The sequence below is a fragment of the Heptranchias perlo genome, chromosome 21 (assembly GCF_035084215.1).
Source record: "Heptranchias perlo isolate sHepPer1 chromosome 21, sHepPer1.hap1, whole genome shotgun sequence".
Taxonomy (NCBI): Eukaryota; Metazoa; Chordata; class Chondrichthyes; order Hexanchiformes; family Hexanchidae; genus Heptranchias; species Heptranchias perlo.
In genome coordinates this window covers 35375369-35394855 of record NC_090345.1, presented here as the reverse complement: position 1 = coordinate 35394855, position 19487 = coordinate 35375369, and the positions used below count along the sequence as shown (strand labels likewise).

General features: G+C 43.8%; 1 protein-coding gene across 1 annotated transcript in view; it reads left to right on the top strand.

Annotated features, from left to right (window-relative positions):
- LOC137340126 (myoferlin-like) overlaps positions 1 to 19487 on the top strand; it is a 212238-nt gene that overhangs the window by 71990 nt on the left and 120761 nt on the right. The window contains exons 16-21 of the mRNA XM_068002457.1: positions 1512 to 1594; positions 3831 to 3866; positions 6888 to 7012; positions 14393 to 14506; positions 15482 to 15659; positions 18326 to 18450. Of these exons, the coding sequence (XP_067858558.1) occupies positions 1512 to 1594; positions 3831 to 3866; positions 6888 to 7012; positions 14393 to 14506; positions 15482 to 15659; positions 18326 to 18450 (661 nt within the window). The remainder of the gene's footprint in view (positions 1 to 1511; positions 1595 to 3830; positions 3867 to 6887; positions 7013 to 14392; positions 14507 to 15481; positions 15660 to 18325; positions 18451 to 19487) is intronic.

Here is a 19487-nt window from a genome sequence, read left to right as displayed (position 1 = left end):
CTCCGCCCCCCCCCTTCCTCCGCCCCCCCCTTCCTCCGCCCCCCCCCTTCCTCCGCCCCCCCCCTTCCTCCGCCCCCCCCCTTCCTCCGCCCCCCCCCTTCCTCCGCCCCCCCCTTCCTCCGCCCCCCCCCTTCCTCCGCCCCCCCCTTCCTCCGCCCCCCCCCTTCCTCCGCCCCCCCCCTTCCTCCGCCCCCCCCCTTCCTCCGCCCCCCCCCTTCCTCCGCCCCCCCCCTTCATCCGCCCCCCCCCCTTCCTCCGCCCCCCCCCCTTCCTCCGCCCCCCCCCTTCCTCCGCCCCCCCCCTTCCTCCGCCCCCCCCCCTTCCTCCGCCCCCCCCCCTTCCTCCGCCCCCCCCCCTTCCTCCGCCCCCCCCCCTTCCTCCGCCCCCCCCCCTTCCTCCGCCCCCCCCCCTTCCTCCGCCCCCCCCCCTTCCTCCGCCCCCCCCCCTTCCTCCGCCCCCCCCCCTTCCTCCGCCCCCCCCCCTTCCTCCGCCCCCCCCCTTCCTCCGCCCCCCCCCCCTTCCTCCGCCCCCCCCTTCCTCCGCCCCCCCCCCTTCCTCCGCCCCCCCCCTTCCTCCGCCCCCCCCCTCCTCCGCCCCCCCCCTTCCTCCGCCCCCCCCCTTCCTCCGCCCCCCCCCTTCCTCCGCCCCCCCCCTTCCTCCGCCCCCCCCCTTCCTCCGCCCCCCCCCTTCCTCCGCCCCCCCCCTTCCTCCGCCCCCCCCCTTCCTCCGCCCCCCCCCTTCCTCCGCCCCCCCCCTTCCTCCGCCCCCCCCCTTCCTCCGCCCCCCCCCTTCCTCCGCCCCCCCCCTTCCTCCGCCCCCCCCCTTCCTCCGCCCCCCCCCTTCCTCCGCCCCCCCCCTTCCTCCGCCCCCCCCCTTCCTCCGCCCCCCCCCTTCCTCCGCCCCCCCCCCCTTCCTCCGCCCCCCCCCTTCCTCCGCCCCCCCCCTTCCTCCGCCCCCCCCCTTCCTCCGCCCCCCCCCTTCCTCCGCCCCCCCCCTTCCTCCGCCCCCCCCCTTCCTCCGCCCCCCCCCTTCCTCCGCCCCCCCCCTTCCTCCGCGCCCCCCCTTCCTCCGCGCCCCCCCTTCCTCCGCCCCCCCCCTTCCTCCGCCCCCCCCCTTCCTCCGCCCCCCCCCTTCCTCCGCGCCCCCCCCCCTTCCTCCGCGCCCCCCCCCCTTCCTCCGCGCCCCCCCCCTTCCTCCGCGCCCCCCCCCCTTCCTCCGCGCCCCCCCCCCTTCCTCCGCCGCCCCCCCCCCCTTCCTCCGCCGCCCCCCCCCCCCTTCCTCCGCGCCCCCCCCCCCCCTTCCTCCGCCCCCCCCCCCCCGGAGGGTTACTGGTACCCTTATCTATACTCCAGCAGTGACTCAGCCTTCAGGAGAGAAGTGGGGAAAATTTGTAGAAAAAGAAAAATTCCTTCAGTTTTAAACTAGCGTTGGGTTATTACATAAAATTGATCACCTCCCAAGATGTTTAAATTCCTGCCAGTAATGTAAAAAATGTGACCAATATCTTCCAGGGATCGACTGACCAGAAATGATGCAATTGGAACAGCATATTTGTTCCTCTCCAAGATCGCTTCATCTGGAGGTGAAGTTGAAGGTTGGTGCTCTTTTTTTTTCTTTGCATTGTTATTGGTGTCCTGGATTATTTACAGCTGGAAACTTGTGCTGCTAGTTCTAGATAGAAGATAGTTTTCCCCAATCTCGAGTGAAGGATCTAAATGTATACGGGGGACAGTTGTGGTGGTATTGATGAATGACGACCACATTTGGAGAGGGACAGTGACTGGGTAGAACGTGTATAAACTGGAATATGTAAGCTTCCAGAATCTGTTATTCGGCCTTAGTTGAATTTCTTACATTATCCAGCAGGGATGTGCCTGAAAATGTGGCCACTGTGTACACCACTATCACATTCTGTACATTGTTTGGATTAGATGCCAATCTGCTTCTCCTGTTGAATATTATATAATGGCACAATAGGCCATTGTGGAGTATGCAAAAATAATTTGCCAAGTGACAACTTGCGTATCATGTACATCCTGACATGAAGCTGAATTATTTTGTATATTCCACTGATTCCAAATGTGTTTCAGATTGATTTTTGTGAAAGGACAGCACTTGTTAAGCATAGCTAATTTTCTTAGGCAACACACTGGTGTATGTGTGTAAAATTTTAGTTGCGATGAATGTGCTGGAGCAGCAAAATGATAACAGTAAGTTGCTAAAACAGACTGTTGCTGCCTGTCCTCTGTTCTTTGGGGAAGCAGAAGTGAACTTTCAGTCACTGTCTTGTTCCAATCGTTTTTGTACTTTTTTTTTCCAAAAGCTGGAACCTGGCTCAAAAGGGCTGCTGCAGGCTAGTGGCAGGTCACCCTTTACTGCACAAACAGAACTGTTAATACTGATAAAAAGGAGGGGAATAATAAACTGGAGGAGTAACAAGCAGGATGTGACGGCTTCAGTTCTTTTTTGTTTTTCTCCCTCCCTTCCCACCCCCTCCTCCACCAAAAAAAATCTCTTGGTTTGTGTAGCATTGTCATCAGAAGGTAATTCATAAATGCTTCAAGCTGCATTTGAAATTTGTCTTGGTCCATAAGGAAGGTCCAAGACTATGGACAGTCCTTCAGGTCATATGATCCACCAAGTTTGCAGGAATTCTGTACTTAATCTCAATGCTCCACTTTCTTACTGGTTTTAGAAGAAAATGAAGAATGGAGCATTTCACATGCTGCTCTTAAGATCAAAGTTATGTTGTCCAGACGTGGTGCAGATTTAGTAGTCCAGTGTTCTTTCTATCAAACAATGTATTAAAAACTATCTTTAAAAAAGAAATGTATCTTGTAAAGTAACCTTTTTGTTGGAACCTTGCTGTCACACTCTCTGCCATGCCCCACTGATGGAATGGTTAATGCTCCCCATAATACAGGCTTTTGTTTAAGGCTCACTATTTAAATGGAAAGATCAGAAGATTTGTTAAGATTTAGCAACAAATTGTTGTATAGAAAGAAGTTACTGTAGAGCACCCCTCACTCAAGGAAATCTGCTTACCGCATTGTGTATCTGGCATGTTAAATATTTTGCTTTAGTGTCTATGGTTAAACTTGCATTTTTACCTTCGAACTGGTACATCATTTTAACTAATATATAAAGCATTGTAAAAAAGGTTGCATCTTTATTTTAGCCATTACAGCATCTTGGTGAACTTGAAAGATAAGGTAACTGATCAAACTAATGAACCTTTGTTTAGCAGCAGCCATCTTGAAGTATATGAAGAAACTGAGCAGGTTGCAAAATAAATAGATTCTTCTGACGAGCTGTATGTTTTCTACTCTTGCATAAAATTCCCTCCTCCCCACCAAACAGAGCACCTACTATGGTTTTCATATTAGCTGATTACTGGAATAAATATCAGCAGGATATGTAGTGTTTTCTAAACCACATTGTCTCTTTCTAGACGCCCTAAGATGGTCAGACCCTGTGAAGAGTATGCCAGGTAACCTTTCTTCCAGACCTCCTACACTCGAGCTGATGGTGTGGAGGTGTGCAACAGCAGCCTGGAAATGACCACTCTTCCTTGCAACCCCCCTCCCCCCCAACCTCACGAGGTGCATGGTTTCACTTACTAGCTACCTACGGCACAGTATGGAAGAGTAAGGAAAATCTGGCCCTGCGTTTAATTACACAGTGGTGCTATACATTGGTGATCCATGGTGATGCAATACAAGTGAATTCTGAAACTGGTTGTATGCAGTACCTACAACATTTAGTGACTGGTTAATGATGTTTTACTTTGTAATGTTGTTCTAACTTATTTTTGTTTCCCTACAATCCAGATGATGAGGGAACTGGGGCTTCTCCAGCAAATGAAGGTTTTATTTCTTGGTCTAATCTTTGAACCTCCATTGCCAAAAGGAAGATTTAATGTGGGATGGGATAGGATAAAGACTGTATGTACAAGCACACATTACTAAATGGGTGAATTTGACTTTTAAAAATAATGCGGAGACTTTTGGCAATGGATGTTTTCACACAATGGCTATTGGACTTGAGCTTCAGCTGGCTTGGCAATCTTTGTTTCCTTTTATAGGCTCTGCAATCTGAAATACTAGGTGTACAAGTTTTTCAGTGTAGGCCCAACTGTGCATTAAATGGCAACATTTTTCTACCCCCCCCCCCCCCCAAAAATACAAACTACCGTCCAATTTTCTCTCCTTACCCTTTCATTCCTGCATGTGGTGGTCATACTGGGTTATGGCTATTTGTTGTTGGCAGCCCTCCAGTACCTTGGTCATTCTGCATATGTGAGCCTGTACAATACCAATTGATCATGGAAACATCACAATAGACCCTGTCCACAAACACATACCTCCAGCAGGGGTTACTGGGTAGCAATCGAGTGGGAACCTTGGCCAATTTTAGGGTTCCCCCCCACCCACCCCCAGACCCAGTGATACTGAAGATAGTTGTGATACCTAGCTGAGATTGATTAACTTAGCATAGGCCATCAATTGTACTGGAGAGCTTCCTGGTTTGTACAATTCAATTTAATACCACAAAGTGCATTTACTCAGTGATCAATTGAAGTCCCTCACAGCAATTCTGGTACATAATGGTCTCGAGTAGATAATTAGCTGATTCCTAATTATCTGCCGGAATTTTTATGGGACCAAGTTTTGTATGAGACATAACCATATTCCATAGCCTGCCATGCTTTCTATTTGGTGAATAAAATTACATAATTTCTTATTTGTATTGTACTTATTTTCATTTTCCTGCCCAAAACAAAACAAAATTTTGAAAACTGTTATCTGCTACTCTATTATCCAGGGTGGAATATGGAATTCCACTGTATAGCCAAAATGCACACTGGTCCTAATTGCTTGGCTGAAAGCTACACCAATTGCTTGCAAGCACCTCATACACCAAATCTGCTTTTTGCATTGTTGTGCTAAAAGTCTTGTTGATCCACAGAAACAAACTGTTAAATCATGAAAATGTACTCCAGTGACAGCTCAAGAGTAGACACACAATTACTGGTTACTATTTGATCTTTTGTTAAATGTAGTTTCAAAGAATTATAATTGTCAATTCAACCATAAGTTGCTTCCTGGGCATGAATAAGAGCATTGTTTTCTTTCTTCATTTCATTTTCTGTGGGGCCCATTACTGTGTGTGACTAAGAGTACACTACTGCATGTGAAAATGAATACTTGCGACGTCTCCCTAACACAAGTTAGTTGATTATAACGTTCCCCAGCTTTAGCACTTTTTTTGATTCTTTAGTGCCCTCAAGAAATTTCTCTGACGTGGCCTATGCCAACTGCAACTGTGCCACCCAGTGGCTGAAATTTCTATTGTGTATTTGTTTGCCTGAGCTATTTTCAGTCACTGTGAATAACGCTTGGTCCTAAGGGTCCATTTGGAGATGTTAATAGTGAAAATCTGATCCCAACCCTTTTTCCTGACCCCAAGCTATAACAACTATATCATATTTCTGATTGTCATCGAGTTCTGTGGGCTCCTGTCTTCTGTACATCTGATTTCATTATCTCCTATTTTGCCGCATACTCTTGTTCTTCGTTTCTTAGTTTTCAGCCCTCACTAGCAACAGACTCATGGTGATCTGCCTCTCAATGACTTGCTACCTCTCCCCTACTGCAGTTTTCAGGTAGGATTCAGCACATAATGTATGGCCAACAAGTGCTGCTGATTTTAGCTGTTACCAGAAGATTGGGCCACTAACACCTTCAGTTTTACACAGAACATGTGAAGCCACTTTTCAACATGGAAGACGAGGTGTGCTTGGTTAACGATCCCAGATCCTTCAACCCCTATTGAAAGCCGTACACAGTAGATTTCCTGAATAACATGTTGAATGCAAGGAAGATTTTATACATCAACCAGCCAATTGAGGTGTTAAAGCAAATGGCTGCTACTTCCATCTAGGATGGAGAGGCAGTCTGGTTGGTTGTGATGTAGGGAAACAATTTTGCAGCAAGCTGGGGATCAGCGATCCCAAAATACTTGAGCGCTGCTATTTGGAGTTTCTCTGAGCAACTTAGACAAGGCAGAAAGGCTGATGTATGGTGAATCACTGATGACGCATGCTCTGGTTCTGACTGGCTACTCTGTACAATTGGGTAGGGACAGCTACAACTTTACTTTGACTCTTGATGGAGACTCTTTGCTTAATACCCTGAAATGCAACTTGAGCTAATGTCTGGAAGAGTTTGGACAACAGGCATTTTCCCTTTAATTTGGATTTTAAAACTTTATTAAAGGAATTCAAATATTTTGTGTCTAACTCTTGATGCTGGTCTGTAGTTTTTTTTTGGAAAAGTTCTGTGGTAGCTAACAATCCTTATCGTTTCAAGTCTGTTGATTTTAAAAACTGTTCTTCAGTATAGCTACTTGGGTTCATGTTGATTTTGGAGGAGAATGCATGGGTTCTATTGATTCAATGGCACCATTTTTGGTTTTTAATTTTATCAATATTTTGCTTCAGATTTTTCCCCTTGGGGCCTCAAACCTTTACATATCTTCTGCTGAAAGGGACATTGATTTGCCCATGAAATCGGTGTGACTCCATGCTTTTTCAGTGGAAGTGACATTTGGACCATGGAAGAACAGCAACTATGCAAGAGATATCACTCTATAGCATCTTTATTTTCTCTTCTCGCACTGTTCCCCCAACCTTGGCCCATTCAAATGATAAACATGAAAAACTTTTTTGTCCCTCCATATGAGACAGACCAATCTCCTTAATTTCAAGCACATAATATGCACCCTGCGCATATGCTTAAAAACTAACTTGATAACCAATATTTAGAGTGTGTTTTAAAAATACCAGTGATGTATATTTTGTTGATCACCTTCTGCGTTTTGATTAGGGGAAACCGGAGATGAAGCAGTAGGATTTCTTCCTGCTTTTGGGCCTTGTTATGTAAACTTTTATGGGAGCCCCAGGGAATACACTGGCTTTCCTGATCCCTATGAAGACTTGAACCATGGAAAGGTTAGTTGGAAATCTGATCTGTTTGGTGCTCGCTATCTGATTTAACTGTAATATGTGACCGTGTAAGGGATGAGATACAAAGAAAATCCCTACCATGTGTCTGAGCTAAATTGGTAGGTAGTGTGACTATGAAAGTTAATGCATGTCAACACATGCATTTAATTTGGAATCGTTGAAGGCAGTCTTATTGAAATAACGCAATGGAAAAGTTTGGGCATGTGGGATATATTTTTGCAGCAAGCTTTGCTAATTGGCAGTTGCAGTTAGTTCCGATGTTAGGCCTGGCATTTCCTCCAAATTTGCGCAGACACATATGTAATCTGGGCGCAAACCAATTATATGGCTTAAAAGGGAATTTTGAGCGAATGTGTGTAACTACAATACACCCAAGTACCCTCGATCTCTTACGGCCCTGATTTAATCTCTGCGCACAAAACTGGCTGTGCCCCCAGCTTTCAAATGTGAGTATCCTCCAATTGTACTTGCTTGGAGGGTCTCCACATCGCAACTAGAATTTTAGGCACAACAGGAAAGAAATTAATTGTGTTTTATTGCAGTTTCTTTGCATTTTTTAAAAGAAATTATCCCCACTGAGATCTGTTCTGTATTTTCCATTTCTTTAATGAATTTTAATAGCATAAGTATGTTGCATTTAAAAATTGAAAAGCTTCCCTGATTGCAGATTCTTGCACATCAGGCATAGCATGTTTATGAATGATGGTTAAATGAGTTAAAACTTAAAATTCCCTACTTTAAGAAACGTGGTGTGGGCCTCACTGTTTTCCTTGGTCCGTGACTGTTTACACTAATTTACACCCATTTTAAGTTTGGGCATATTCAAATAAGATTAGAAGGGTACTTGGGCGTAACTTTCAGCAAAACGGGGTCGACATTGGCAACGTTTTCAGGTCTAACTTCCAGGTTGTGCCCATGGAGGAATATCCAGGCCTTAATTTCTTGTGTGATTACTTGTATAGGAATGGTGTATGTGTGTCGGGTTTTTCTGCCTCTTGCCCTCCCTCACATGTAATGTGCCTGCGTTGTCATGGACTCCCAACATATTTCATCTACGTGTCCACGGAACAGTTTTTGCACTCCAAAAGTAATACATTGCATGAAGTGCCTTTGAATGTTTAGACATAAGGTGATACGTAAGTGCTAATTTATTTATCCCTTAAAGGCTCTGCACAGTTTCTCTGTGCTTCAAAGGAATGGAATCCAAAATATCTATCCATCTCCTTACAGCTTGTGTTCAACTCTGAAAGGTTGCCTTCCTTGACAGGACATTTCCAAGAACTGAGCAGTTCAGGGATCATTATGTTCTAAATGGTATTGATTATCTCGATACTTATTTTCTAACCCTCAATCCTGTTCTTAATTAGAAAGTTCCCTCTTAAAAGATTGTTAATTGGCACTGCACGTCTGTTCTGCACATTCATAACTCTGGAGAAAATTGATTTTAATTGCAAGTCTTGCATAGTCCAGTTCTGCGCTGTCAGCAGGGGTGGACTGGCCACATGGGAAATTGGGTGGCCCTGTGAGTGGTTCTGTCGCACTATATTGCATGAGCATCCTGAAGACTCCTGTGCCCTTTCGATGGAGTCAGTCTGCCCCTGTCAGTTAAATAATCTTGCATATCACTTCCTATTTCTTTTCAGCTTTGTAAAAATCTGGATCATGCCTCAACTTTTATTCTCTTCAGAAAGAGTTTTATCCTTTGCTACACTTCTTTATTCAGTCTGGAGAGTCCTGCCATTATATTTTTTCAATGTTTGTTCTTTTTCCTCTTCTTCTGAAAGCACATGACTCTTGCTGGTGCATGGTCCACTGGCACCAGCAGGCCTCCAATAGCTATATATGTGTGAGCCCAGAGCGCACACTCTAGTTTATCTGACCATGGATGACGTGGCAGTTGAACTGCCGAGCCTTTTGGCACTTCGTTCACCATAGCCATTGATCTGCTCAACTCCACCTTTTGATGACCTTGTCCCCAGCAGAACCTTTACTCTCTCCCATCATGGTCAATCTCCCCTGGTATGGACTGATGTTCAGACCCTCAAGTTTAAGGATGCAGACTTGAGCATATCTGACATACAACTGGTTTTGCTATACATCACTAAATCTGGCTGGACCACGTTGAGTGATATTGAGCATCACTCTCTTCTGCCAAAACTGCCCACTACTCCAGGATCAGCCTGGAGAGCAAATATAACCCCCAGACTCTGCTTCACCACCAACCATCTCCTTAAACTATACTCCCCTGCTCTCTCCACCCTGACCTCCAACATGTGCTAGGAGATCGTGAACTTCTTTGCAACTAAGATCAAAGCCTCCTTCTCCTACTCCGCAGCCCTGAACCTGGCTTTTTCCAGATTGTCTCATATCTCCTTGTGTTCTCTGAAATCTTGTCTGAGACCCACCTCCTGTTCCCAGGACCTGATAATGAGCATTTCTATCCAACACCTCAAATGAAGCAATGGCTAAGTGATGGTTAAAAATTGTTTTGCTAATATTAACTGATTATAAATGCAAGAATAAGTGCTACCCACTGAGTCAGAGTGGAAGGTGCTAGGTCTCTGCTGAACTAGCTGGTCTCAGTCAGATTGACTGACTGATTTCCCTTCTCTATCCCAGGGATGCTACAGTTGGCCTGGGGATCCCAGACTTCACTAGGTTCCTGGTCATGATCATTGTCCAGTGAACCATACTGGGAAGTCTGGCTTTGGCTTTGTCTGAAGACTACAAGTTGGGCTGTGATTTTTTTTTTTGCAACCCCCTTTGCCGCCGCCCTCCCAACCCTCCATCAGCTTGCTAACATGCACTAGGCTGACACTATGAAGAGTGACCACATCAGTGAGTCACCTTCTTGAGACATATCACCTGCAGAGCTGTACCACAACAGAAATCAACACTTTCAGGCGAGGAAGGATTAATGTACACTTTGCTAATTTTTCTGCATTCTGTTGAAGCTTTCTAAACAAAGCGCTATTGATAGATTAGGTGAATGGGCAAAACTGTGGCAAATGGAATTCAGTGTCGACAAATGTGAGGTCATCCACTTTGGATCAAAAAAGGATAGAACAGGATACTTTCTAAATGGTAAAAAGTTTAAAGACAGTGGATGTCCAAAGGGACTTGGGGGTTCAGGCACATAGATCATTGAAGTGTCATGAACAGGTGCAGAAAATAATCAATAAGGCTAATGGAACGCTGGCCTTTATATCAAGAGGACTGAAGTACAAGGGGGCAGAAGTTATGCTGCAGCTATACAAAACTCTAGTTAGACAGCACCTGGAGTACTGTGAGCAGTTCTGGGCACCGCACCTTCGGAAGGACATATTGGCTTTGGAGGGAGTGCAGTGTAGGTTTACTAGAATGATACCAGGACTTCAAGGGTTAAGTTACGAGGAGAGATTACACAAATTTGGGTTGTATTCTCTGGAGTTTCAAAGGTTAAGGGGTGATCTGATCGAAGTTTATAAGATATTAAGGGGAACAGATAGGGTGGATAGAGAGAAACTATTTCCGCTGGTTGGGGATTCTAGGAGTAGGGGGCACTGTCTTAAAAATTAGAGCCAGAATTTTCAGGAGCGAGATTAGAAAACATTTCCACACAGAAAGGGTGGTAGAAGTTTGGAACTCTCTTCCACAAACGGCAATTGATACTAGCTCGATTGCTAAATTTAAATGTGAGATAGATAGCTTTTTGCCAACCAAAGGTATTAAGGGATATGGGCCAAAGGCAGGTATATGGAGTTAGATCACAGATCAGCCATGATCTTATCAAATGGTGGAGCAGGCACGAGGGGCTGAATGGCCTACTCCTGTTCCTATGTTCTAACCAATCCAGACATACAGGGCTTGTATTAAGTGAGTGAGTTACCTGAGGAGAGTTCTGATCTACATCAGGAATGTAAAGGGTTGTAGATGGGTTGTTTTCATCAGTGATTTGTAGCTGGAAGTAATAATGAACAGTACGAGCACCACTATTTGCAGTAACTACTTATCGAGCTGCTCAACCCGCAGCCTTGTAATGTGACTCAATGCCTGCATTACCATACAGCAAGCAGCCTATCTCAATACACTCCAGGTGTCACCCAGCAGAAATCAGGCATTTCCTCTAAATAGTGACCGAGGCCATGGAGGAGACTGCCTAATCATCCTGTTGATCAGATGATGTATTATAAATTAATTCTTCCTACAAATCAGTTCAGTTGTGAATTTCTGGATTGCTTCAACTTTGAATCTAAAAAGATAAAGGGGGTTAAATCCGATAAGGTAACATTGTGCGTGGGTTCCACGATTAACCCTTGCCCGGTGCTTCCATCGCAGGCTGGACGAGGTATTCGCCCAGCCTAAATGCAACATTGCAAACCAGGCCTTGACATGAGGATTGAATGACATTTGCGCTTTCCATCAGCTGGGGGAGCCCAAATCTCTAAGGCAGGCTGTCTCTTAAAATCTCAAAGGTAGCCGGTACCTGTTTGCTTAAAAATAAGTCTAGAGTCTGAATGGAGATCAGACATTGCACACAACTCATCAGTTGCATCTGTGTTTTATATTAAAACATTGAATAAAGGTTGCACACTACTAAATCCCACATCCTCCAATCTGCATGCCAGACCTCACCATGCACCATGAATATGGATGCATTGCAGGAAGAAGCTCTGCTTTGACACGAGTGGTCAAGGTGAGTGAGGTCAACTGTCAAGTGGCATTTCCTACCAATTGCACCACTAGCTGCATCCGCTGCTCTATGCACCCCCCCACCCCCATCACCCACCTACCAACAAACTCTTTCAATCAATACTCAACTCTGCTAATCAGATGCTTCCTCTCTCCCTTACACATTACCACTGGTGCAAGCTGCCCATCCAAAACTCCGATCGTACACAGGCAGCTATTCAAACATGACAGGCACATCACCCAGGCACACCCTGCTTTCTTGCAGGAGAAGGTGGTGAATAACATTTAGCCCCTTGAGCCTGTTCTGCCATGCAATGAGATCTGTGACTTAACTCCATACACCTGCTTTGGACCCATATCCCTTAATCATAGAAAGGTTACAGCACAGAGGGGAGGCTATTTAGCCCATCTAGTCTGCACCAGCTCTATGCAAGAGCAATCCATCTGGTCCTGCTCTCCTGCCCTATCCCCATAGCCCTGCAAATTTTTTACTTTCAAGTACTTATCCAGTTCCCTTTTTTGAAGACTGAATCTGCCTCCACCACCCCCTCAGGCAGTGCCTTCCAGATCCTGATCACTTGCTGTGTTTTTTTTTAAAAATTTTTCAAGTCACCTTTTTTGGTTCTTTTGCCAATCACTTTAAATCTATGCCCACTCGTTCTTGACCCTTCCGCCAATGGGAACAGTTTCTCTCCATCAACTCTGTCTAGATCCTTCATGATTTTGAATACCTCTATCAAATCACCTTGCAACATTTTCTGTTCCAAGGAGAACAACCTCAGCTTCTCCAGTCTATCCATGTAACTAAAGTCCCTCATCCCTGGAATCATTCTAGTAAATCTTTTCTGCACCCTGTAAGGACTTCACACCTTTCCTAAAATGCAGTGCCCAGAACTGGACAATACTTCAGTTGTGGTCAAACCAGTGTTTTATTAAGCAAGGAAATCATGATGAAGCTTATGTACCCTATGCTCCTAATTATAAAGCCCAGGATCCCGTATGCTTTTTTAACCACTTTCTCAACCTACCCTGCCACCTTCAATGATTTGTGTACATATACTCCCAGATCTGTCACTGTACCACTTTTAGAGTTGTGCCCTCTAGTTTATATTGTGCCTCCTCATTCTTCCCACTGCAATGTATTACATCGCATTTTTCTGCATTAAATTTCATCTGCCACGTGTCCACCCATGCCACCAGCCTGTTTATATCCTCTCGAAGTCTATCACTATCTTCCTCACTGTTCACTACCCTTCCAAGCTTTGTCATCTGAAAATTTTGAAATTGTGCCCTGTACACCCAAGTCCAAGTCATTAAAATATATCAAGAAAAGCAGTGGTCCCAGCACCGACCCCAGGGGAACACCACTGTACATCTCCCTCCAGTCTGACACAACCGTTCACCTTTTGCTGTTTCTTGTCACTTAGCCAATTCTCTAATCCATGTTGCTACTGCCCCCTTTATTCCATGGGCCGCAATCTTGATGATAAGCCTACCCATGCGGTATTTTATCAAACTCCTTTTGAAAGTTCATATACACCACATCAACTGCCTTGCCTTCATCTACCCTCTCTGTTACCTCACCAAAAAACTCTCGTTAAATATGATTTGCCTTTAACTAATCTGTGCTGGCTTTCCCTTATCAATCCACATTCGTCCAAGTGACTGTTAATTCTGTCCCAGATTATCGTTTCTAAAAGTTTCCCCATCACCGAGGTTAAACTGACTGGCCTATAATTGCTGGGTTTATCCTTGCACCCTTTTTTTGAGCAAGGGTGTGACATTTGCAATTCTCCAGCTTGGAGGATTATGGCCAGTACCTCTGCAATTTCCACCCTTACTTCCCTCAACAGCCTAGGATGCATCCCATCCGGACCGGGTGACTGATCCACTTCAAGTACAGCTAGACTTTCTAGTACTTCTATCAATTTTTAGTCAATCCAGTATCTCAACTATATTTTCCTTTACTGAGATTCTGGCAGCATCTTCCTTGGTGAAGACAGATGCAAAGTAATTATTTAGTAGCTTGGCCGTGCCCTCTGCCTCCATGAGTAATACCGTTGGTTCACAGAAATCCATCACTCAGATTTTAAAATTCACAATTGAGCTAGCATCAACTGCCGTTTGTAGAAGAGTGTTCCAAACTTCTCCCACCCTTTGCATGTAGAAACATTTCCTAACTTCACTCCTGCACTTCCTGGCTCTAAATGTTAAGCCAAGTCCCCTAGTCCTAGTATTCAAGTATAACAGACCTCCAAAAACAGGTACAAATGCATCAGCAGCCAGAAGCAATAATCCAGCAACTAACCTGTAAATCCTGTATGGTCCCTTTTTTTAAATAGCGCTGGTGGAGGATTCTCCAGGCACTCTAATATATGTTCAGATGGTCGTGGTTAAGACTGTGCATAGAGTGGAATGTTAAGTCCCAAAATGGTGTCTATTACTTTAAATCAGCTTTGCATACTGTATGCATTTTCTCCTTACTTTACATGCTACCGGCATTTGTTATTTGCACACGTGCTACTATCTTTACCAAGATAGCGTCCGGCGCACATCACGCTAGAAAAGTGCGTGCACAGCCAAGACACCATCTTGGCACTTTGGGAGGCTATGTGGCACTGAAACAATGGGCCAATTTCTTGCCCACATTTTTTAAAGACAGGTGCTAAAAAAATCTTTTCCTTTTGCTTTTAGGGTGAGGGAGTTGCATATCGTGGTAGAATATTGGTTGAACTAATCACCAAGCTTGAAGGTAGTCCAGAGAAGAGGTTAGAAGACATACCTAGCGATGATGTTTTGGTGGTTCAGGTCAGTCCTACGGCACACTTGCATATTCAGTTAACTCTGGTTAGTCTACATAAACCTGTGACTTTTAAAGCAGTCTAGTAGCTGCAATGATGAACTAGGCTTTTTCTACAAGACCCACATGAACTTGCACCCCATGCCTTGGTTCCATTCATGATCCAATGTAAATTCACATAAGCAGTTTTTCCGGCTTCAGCCAATTACACTAACTAACCACCCACATATAATGGAACCTAACCTTATTCTTGTACTCATACCTGTCCTCTGGTTTATGGCTTTATACTTGAAGTCTTTTTTCTTCTTATCCCCTACAGTATTTCCCTTGTTGCCCACATTGATCTCTTGTTTCTCTACTGTGTTCCAAGTGGTAAATGGTTAGTTGGTGTTGACATATTGTATTCCTGAAAGTGATCCACTTCTATTCTAAAAGCCTGTTCAGCCCAGCTCCCCCCTCATTCCCTCAAAATCCACTTTCTGAAAATTGATAGTTGATGTAGTACTCCTCTTCATAATGCAGGTCTGACATTAAACTCCTTCATATTGTGATCACCTATTGCCAAGTGGAGTGCCTAGAGCAGTCTTGCTGTAACCTGCTCTAGTATTGCCTGAATATTGTACAATATCAAGTGTAATGTAGTCTCTCTTCCTCCCTGTCCCTCCCAGGTACCTTAATCATTTCAGCCATGTAACACTTATGTTCAGAAACATTTTCTCTCCTTTTTTTATTCCCATTATAATCATCCCAATTTATCCCTGATAAGTTTAAGTCTCTCATGACTATTGTGTGTGTGTTCCCACATACTTTCCTTACTTGGTTATTACTACAAGGTTAAGGAAATCCAGTGGAGGAAAAAATTGCATTTCAACTCCATTTATGTCTCAATTTACAACTTCTCAAAGATTATTTGTGGGATTTATTGATAGTCATTGATGTGATCTTGTATGAAGTTAATCCGAGTCAGCCTGTTCCTATTCCAGAAATATCAACGCCGGCGCAAGTACAGTCTTAGTGCTGTCTTTTATGCTGCAACAATGCAGCGAGAAGTTGGAGATGCCATCCAGTTTGAAGTCAGCATTGGCAATTATGGCAATAAATTTGACAAAACATGCAGGCCTTTAGCTTCTACAACTCAATACAGTCGAGCAGTGTTTGATGGTGAGTATCAGTACTGTGAATCTGGGGCAGTCAAAGACTAATATTTCCATTCTATTACACATCAGTGCTAAATCTACAAATGAATCCCTCTTCAGATGAATCTTTTTTAGCAAAAATGTGTATTCTTTGCAAACTGTAGCTTTTGTTTTAGAAGTGCATTGTCTTCCATTAATCCATCGTTATGCTGTCTGTTAAGTGTAATTGCCACACCAATTTTTGTACTATGACCATCCAGCAGTACATTATTGGATTGTGTCCCTCCAAACTTCAGGTTGTATCTGTAGAGTAATTTGAGCTGTATAGTACTAAGATGAAGCTCTATTGATTAAAGGTATGTCACTACTGTTGAGAATTTATGGTGGTCCATTGCATATCCTACAAGAAGCACATTACATGATAGAGGATGCACTTGTATAGTGCCTTTCACATCCTCAGGAAGTTTTAAAGTGCTTCACAGAAAATTAATTACTTTTGAAGTATAGTCAAACATAGCAGCCAATTTGTATAGCAAGATCCTGCAGATAGATTTGAGAAAAATGACCAGCTAATCTGTGTTTAGAGGTGTTTATTGAGGGATGAGTGTTGGCCAGGACACTCTAATCCCCTGTTCTTTGAATAGTGTCATGGGATCTTTGCATCCAGCTGAACAGGAGAAAGGGCCTTTGTTTAACATCTCCAAAAGACAATGCCTTTGACAATGCAGCACTCCTTCATTACTGCACTGAAATGTCAGCCTAGATTATATACTCAAATCCTTGGAGTGGTGTTTGAATAAATGATCTGACTCAAAATTAAGTGTTACCAAATGAGTCAATTGATGCTTATAAAATACATTTTCTGAAGTGTATTCTTTCCCCGTTGATCTATAGCAAAGTGGCTAATATGCTAAATAAACTAGTGTATTGAAGGGATTTGTTCATTTGACTCGCAGTGGCCAGTTTACCACAGTATCTATACTGGTTAATGCAAAATAATCTGACAAATATTTTGTTGCAAGTTCTGGTAAAGGCCCCTCAGCCACCTGCTCTCATCCTTCCAAAATACCCATAATAGCATCTAACTGTTTCTCAAGTTCAGCCACTCTTAACCTGCACCAGCTGTTCTTCATCTATATAAAGAAATACTTCCTGATAACTGCCCTAAATTTGACCTGTACAGTCCTGAACCTGTGCTGCCTTGTCCTGCCGCCCTGATGTATCTCTAAATATTGTTTTTGGGTTTACTTTCTCTGTTCAGTTAAGCATAGTCGACACCTCCAGAAGGTCCCCACTGAGCCCTTTTTCAAGGCTGAAGAGCCCAAGCTTCTCAAATCATTTCTCATGGCTCTGCCTTCTGGCACCAAACATCAACCCTATTGCTCTTTGCACTGCCTTTATGGAAACCAGATCAAAACAATAATTGATCTTTACACATCTTGTGATGTATTTCCAGCAGTTACCTGCCTCAATTATGATGGTACAAAATGGTATATTCCTGAAATAGATTAGCTATTATGTTCTCAATCCTTCCTGCTAGCTGATCCCAGGTGATGGTGGGTAATTCACCCATGGGCCAGGGAAAATTGACCAGGAATCCTGCTCCTGAATGCTATCCAGTGACTCCTTATGCAAGTATGAAGGTTGGATGAGGACAGAATCCTGCTCATAGAAATAGTTTGCTGATGCCGGCCATCAAGGCTCACTCTGAATAATGACACTTGGGCAAGGTACCACTGGGTGGCTGATGCTGTGGAACCATAACCTAGCAAGGATTCAATGCCCATCAGAGGAGAGAAAATCTATGCATGGATAAAGGGATGGCTAAAGGATAGAAAACAGAGTAGGGGGTAAATGGATGTTTTTCCAGTTGATGGGATGTGGGTAATGTCTTGGGATTAGGGTTTTGTCTTGGGACCATTTTTACAAATTATTTGGATGTAAGCACAGAGGACTGACGTCAAAGTTTGTTCATACCAAATTGGGTGACCGTGCAAATTACTAACAGATTTCAGGAGGACCTAGACAAGTTAGCAGAGTGGGTAGGTAAATGGCTGGTGTAGTTCAATGTACAGAAATGTTAAGTGGTACATATTGAGAAAAATAGCAGTGAGAACATTGGGGGTTGTCCAATCTGTAGCCTTGAGCCACATACTGTATTATTTCCTGGTTTGCCCAAATTTTGTGGGTCTGGAGGTTTAGAAAAGATTGTTTTAGTATTGTCTTATTGTTGGATAAATCCTAAATCAGAACATTTGATTTAAACTTTACATTTGATCCTCAAGGCTCCATGTGGGTCATAATGACAAAAGTCTGTGCGCACCTGTCCTAAATGGCAAGATTGTTGAGAGTCAAAGAACAAAGACCTTGGGATTCAAATACATGGATCTTCAAAGGTGGGAGTGCTGGTCAAAAAGGCAAATAGGTTTCTGGGTTTTACATCAACCACAAGTGGCTGAGACAAAGCATAGCATGTCATTTAAAAGAGAATTGTCCAATTAGGAAGAATAAAAGTGAAGTATTCAATAAGGAAAAATATAAAAGGGCAGGGAAATGGGATGAGAGTAGATGGCCTACAATGGCACATCAGGTTGAATGGCACCTTCTCTGATGCAAATTTTATAAAGACACTATCTGTCAGAACAGAGATGGGTAGTCATTCTAAGTTATGATCCTCTTTATTTGTGTCAGGTAACTATTACTATTTTCTACCTTGGGCCAACACCAAACCTGTGGTGACGCTGACCTCGTACTGGGAAGACATTAGTCATAGATTGGATTTGGTGAACATCATCCTAAAAATAGTTCAGAGAGTGGTAAGCGTTTCTTTCTTTTTCTTTTCCCTTGTCCCCGCCCTTGATTTTACCATGAGCCATTTTGAAGTCTTTTCATCTTGACACATTTGTGTAAATATAAATGACAAGTTCCTGGTAATTTTTCCAGCTAACGCTGTCTCCTACTACAAATAAATTGTTCTTCTCTTTTTGTTAAGTTACAATGTCTGTGTAGGTCAACCAAATCAAAACAGCATCCGATGTTCTATGCTGCATCTTTTTAATTTCAGTGAAGTTTCCAGCTATCTCTGGTCAACTGACAGTAACTGTGATCTTATTTTTGCCTTGCATACTTTGATTTTTTTTTTGTTTAAAAGTTGTCAGTTCTGTTCCTCCATTAGAGTATCAGCTCAGTACCAGCCCCTTCAATTTTCACTTACAGCCATCAATTTCCTTCAAAACTGACTTTATTATAGTGAACCCTCTCTTCCAGCAATATGTTCACTTGACTGCCTTCTATTTTCATTGAAGTAAGGAAAGGATTTTCAAAAAAGTGGATGATAACCTGATAAGTATGTGTAATAGGCTATTCATAGTCAATTTACCATTGACTATACCCCCCAAAGTCAGCAACCAACTGTAAATATAAAGAAGGCTTTCATTTTCACATCGTTCACCTGACGGAGGAAGCCTCCGAAAGCTTGTGAATTTAAAATAAAATTGCTGGACTATAACTTGGTGTTGTAAAATTGTTTACAATTGTCAACCCCAGTCCATCACTGGCATCTCCACATTATAAAGAAGGCAGCACTGCTACTACTGAAGAGACTGCAATAACAATGGGAATGCTGCCTCTGATAGAAAAGCAGTTTGCTATCTGAGGCTGAGGTGGCCAAACGATGGCTGTTAGGTTGAATGAAATGATTGGCCTTAGCTCTGCATAGGGCAGTAAAGGAGATCTGCAAACATTGATGTGTGCTGACCTTCTCTAGCTATTGGTGAAGTCACTGGCCCTAGTAAAATAGTGACATTAAGGCAATTGCACACGTAAAAACTTTTGCATGCAGAGTTGTTTTAAA